We start from the raw sequence: 2,544 nt of genomic DNA, 5'->3' as shown, positions 1-2,544 counted from the left end.
AAGATGGTGAATATACAGTATATAATTCCTGTCGCTTGTACTTCTATTAATGTGAAATGAAGCTCAATATCCCGGGACTGTGAGTGTCGGCGGTTGATGACAGGCTTTAGGACCCGAACAGATCCTGGCAATCTAGTTGGGTAAAAGGTCTGAGAGACACACGGGAGGTGGGAGGGAGGGTATATATATCAGGAAACACAGGAGAAAGTTCAATCAGCGCTTAGTGGGTGTCAGGGAAGCAGAGAACTGAACTGACACTTGCTCTGACTTGCGGACAGTCCAGGGAAAAAGTTATTGAGAACCAGTCACATAGGAGAGTTGGGCAGTTAGACAGTTGAGTGAGTTGGGAAGTCGGCAGATCTCGCCTCCCGCCTGCTGCCCCTTCCCCCTGGGAAGCGCCCCTCGCCGCCTCGGCGCCCCGCACTCTGGATTCCCGCAGTTGCTCGCCATGTTTCGCCGCCTTTAGATATCCTCCCATGGAGCAGGGCACCTTCTACGAGGCTGAGCCGCGCCCCCCGGCCCCCAGCCAACACCAGCAACAGGAGCAACAACAGCCCGTCTATGGCTACCGGGAGCCGAGCGCGGCGCTGGGCGACATCTGTGACAACGAGAACTCCATCGACATCAGCGCCTACATCGACCCGTCGGCGTTTAACGACGAGTTCCTGGCGGATCTGTTCCACAGTAGCCATAAGGCGCAGCCGGACAAGGTGAAGCGAGGCGCGGACTGCCAGCTAGCGGGGGGCCCCGGACCCCAGGGTCACCACCAGGCCTACAGCTGTATGAGCGGCTACATGGAAGCCAAATTGGAGCCAATGTTTGAGAGAAACTCCGGCCTCCGCTCGGTGGTGGTGAAGCAGGAGCCACGGGAGGAGCGGGGCTTCCCCAGGGCGATGCCCGGAGCCAGACACCCACCGCCGCACCAGCCACTACCACCTCACCTGCAATACCAGGTGGCTCACTGCGCGCAGACAGCGGTCCATCTCCAGCCCGGCCACCCCACCCCGCCTCCCACGCCCGTGCCCAGCCCTCACCTCCCCGCCAGCGCGCTCAGACTGCCCCCGGGGGACAGGGACCGGGGCAAAGGCAAGAAATCCGTGGACAAGTCGAGTATGGAGTACCGCCTGCGCCGGGAGCGCAACAACATCGCTGTGAGGAAGAGCCGTGACAAAGCCAAGCAGCGCAACATGGAGACGCAGCACAAGGTGATGGAGTTGGCCAACGATAACGACAGACTGCGGAAGAAGGTGGAGCATCTCAGCCGGGAGCTGGACACCCTCCGCGGCCTCTTCAGGCAACTCCCTGACGGCTCCCTGGTCAAAGCCATGGGCGCCTGTGCCTGAGCCCCAGACCCAGCAACGACTCTCTTTGTAAAGAAAAAAAAATCCAAAAAAAAATGAGTTATAACTTTTTATATGAGAAGCAGAGGCTGTGAGCCGTGTGACAAACTCGCACAACTAACTTTTTCTCTGGAGGGAGAGAGACGCCACATTGTGCAAGAACTCAGCGAACAGCGGCCAAGAGCGGCTCTGGCTCCTGTACCGGGCACCGGGCACCGGGCACCGGGCCGGGGGGAGGCCACCCCCTGACTGTGAACAAGCGGGGGATCAGCCACTGCCAACGCCGACAGCCCGGCACGGCTCGGCACGGCTCAGCTCGGCAGTCGTGCTCACACCTGGCGGGCGCCAGGACCCGGGGAGGAGCAGCGCTCAGTTTGACAGACTGGACAATGTCGCAGACGGACTCTGCAGTAATAATGTTTAGTTTGACACAGCGCCGGATCACGTTGTTGAGACGTCTCAAAGTGCTTCACAGGTTACACTGTAAAGTGTAGTGACTGTGTATTTTGCGGGCGATACTGTGAGCATCATGTGAAGTGTGTTGTGCGTGTTTATATTGTCTGCACAATCGCGCTCGGAGGGTAAAGCCCCAGAGAGGCTGAGCTGCTGTGTTACGCTCAGCTTGTGAAGTCACTGGTCAGTGTTACTCTCAGCTTGTGAAGTCACTGGTCAGTGTTACTCTCAGCTTGTGAAGTCACTGGTTGTTCAGTGTTACTCTGAAGCTTGTGAAGTCACTGGTTGTTGCACACTGTCTGCCTCGGGATACAGTATATAGTTTGGGACATGACATGTCAAGTGACTGCCAGGATGGTGGAAGGCGAACTAGATGGACCTTGGTCTTCTTTCGCCAGCAATTCTTATGTTCTTAATTGTGTGATCTCCATTTTTTTTCTCTCCCTCTTGTTCTGAAACTGGCCAGGCTCACTCCCCACAGACAGCCCCTGTGCTGACCAGCCGGAAGGGGTATACTCTTGCCTTTATTTTATTCCTCCCCCCCCCCCCCCCCCCCCGCACACTCACACAAGCACTCACCTCCCCCTCCCCCACACACACATGCTCACATTCTCCCCACACACACACACTCGCATTCTCCCCAGACACACTCACATTCATTCCCCCACACACTCGCATTCCCCCCCCCCCACACACACTCACATTTCCCCCCCACGGACTCGCATTCCCCCCCACGTACACACACACTTCT

At 57.4% G+C, this 2,544-nt stretch overlaps 1 protein-coding gene across 1 annotated transcript; it reads left to right on the top strand.

Annotated features, from left to right (window-relative positions):
• cebpa (CCAAT enhancer binding protein alpha) lies at positions 1 to 2,149 on the top strand. The gene has a single exon (XM_007907914.2). The coding sequence runs from the start codon at positions 477 to 479 to the stop codon at positions 1,341 to 1,343; it is 867 nt and encodes a 288-aa protein (XP_007906105.1). The 5' UTR covers positions 1 to 476; the 3' UTR covers positions 1,344 to 2,149.
• The last annotated feature ends 395 nt before the right edge of the window (positions 2,150 to 2,544 follow it).

Source organism: Callorhinchus milii, unplaced genomic scaffold, assembly GCF_018977255.1.
Source record: "Callorhinchus milii isolate IMCB2004 unplaced genomic scaffold, IMCB_Cmil_1.0 Scaffold14, whole genome shotgun sequence".
Classification (NCBI taxonomy): Eukaryota; Metazoa; Chordata; class Chondrichthyes; order Chimaeriformes; family Callorhinchidae; genus Callorhinchus; species Callorhinchus milii.
The sequence above is the reverse complement of the archived record's forward strand: the minus strand, read 5'-3'. Positions and strand labels throughout refer to the sequence as shown.

Excerpts from the sequence above, each read along its gene's own strand:
- cebpa (XM_007907914.2), top strand. The coding sequence starts at position 477 with ATGGAGCAGGGCACCTTCTACGAGGCTGAGCCGCGCCCCCCGGCCCCC.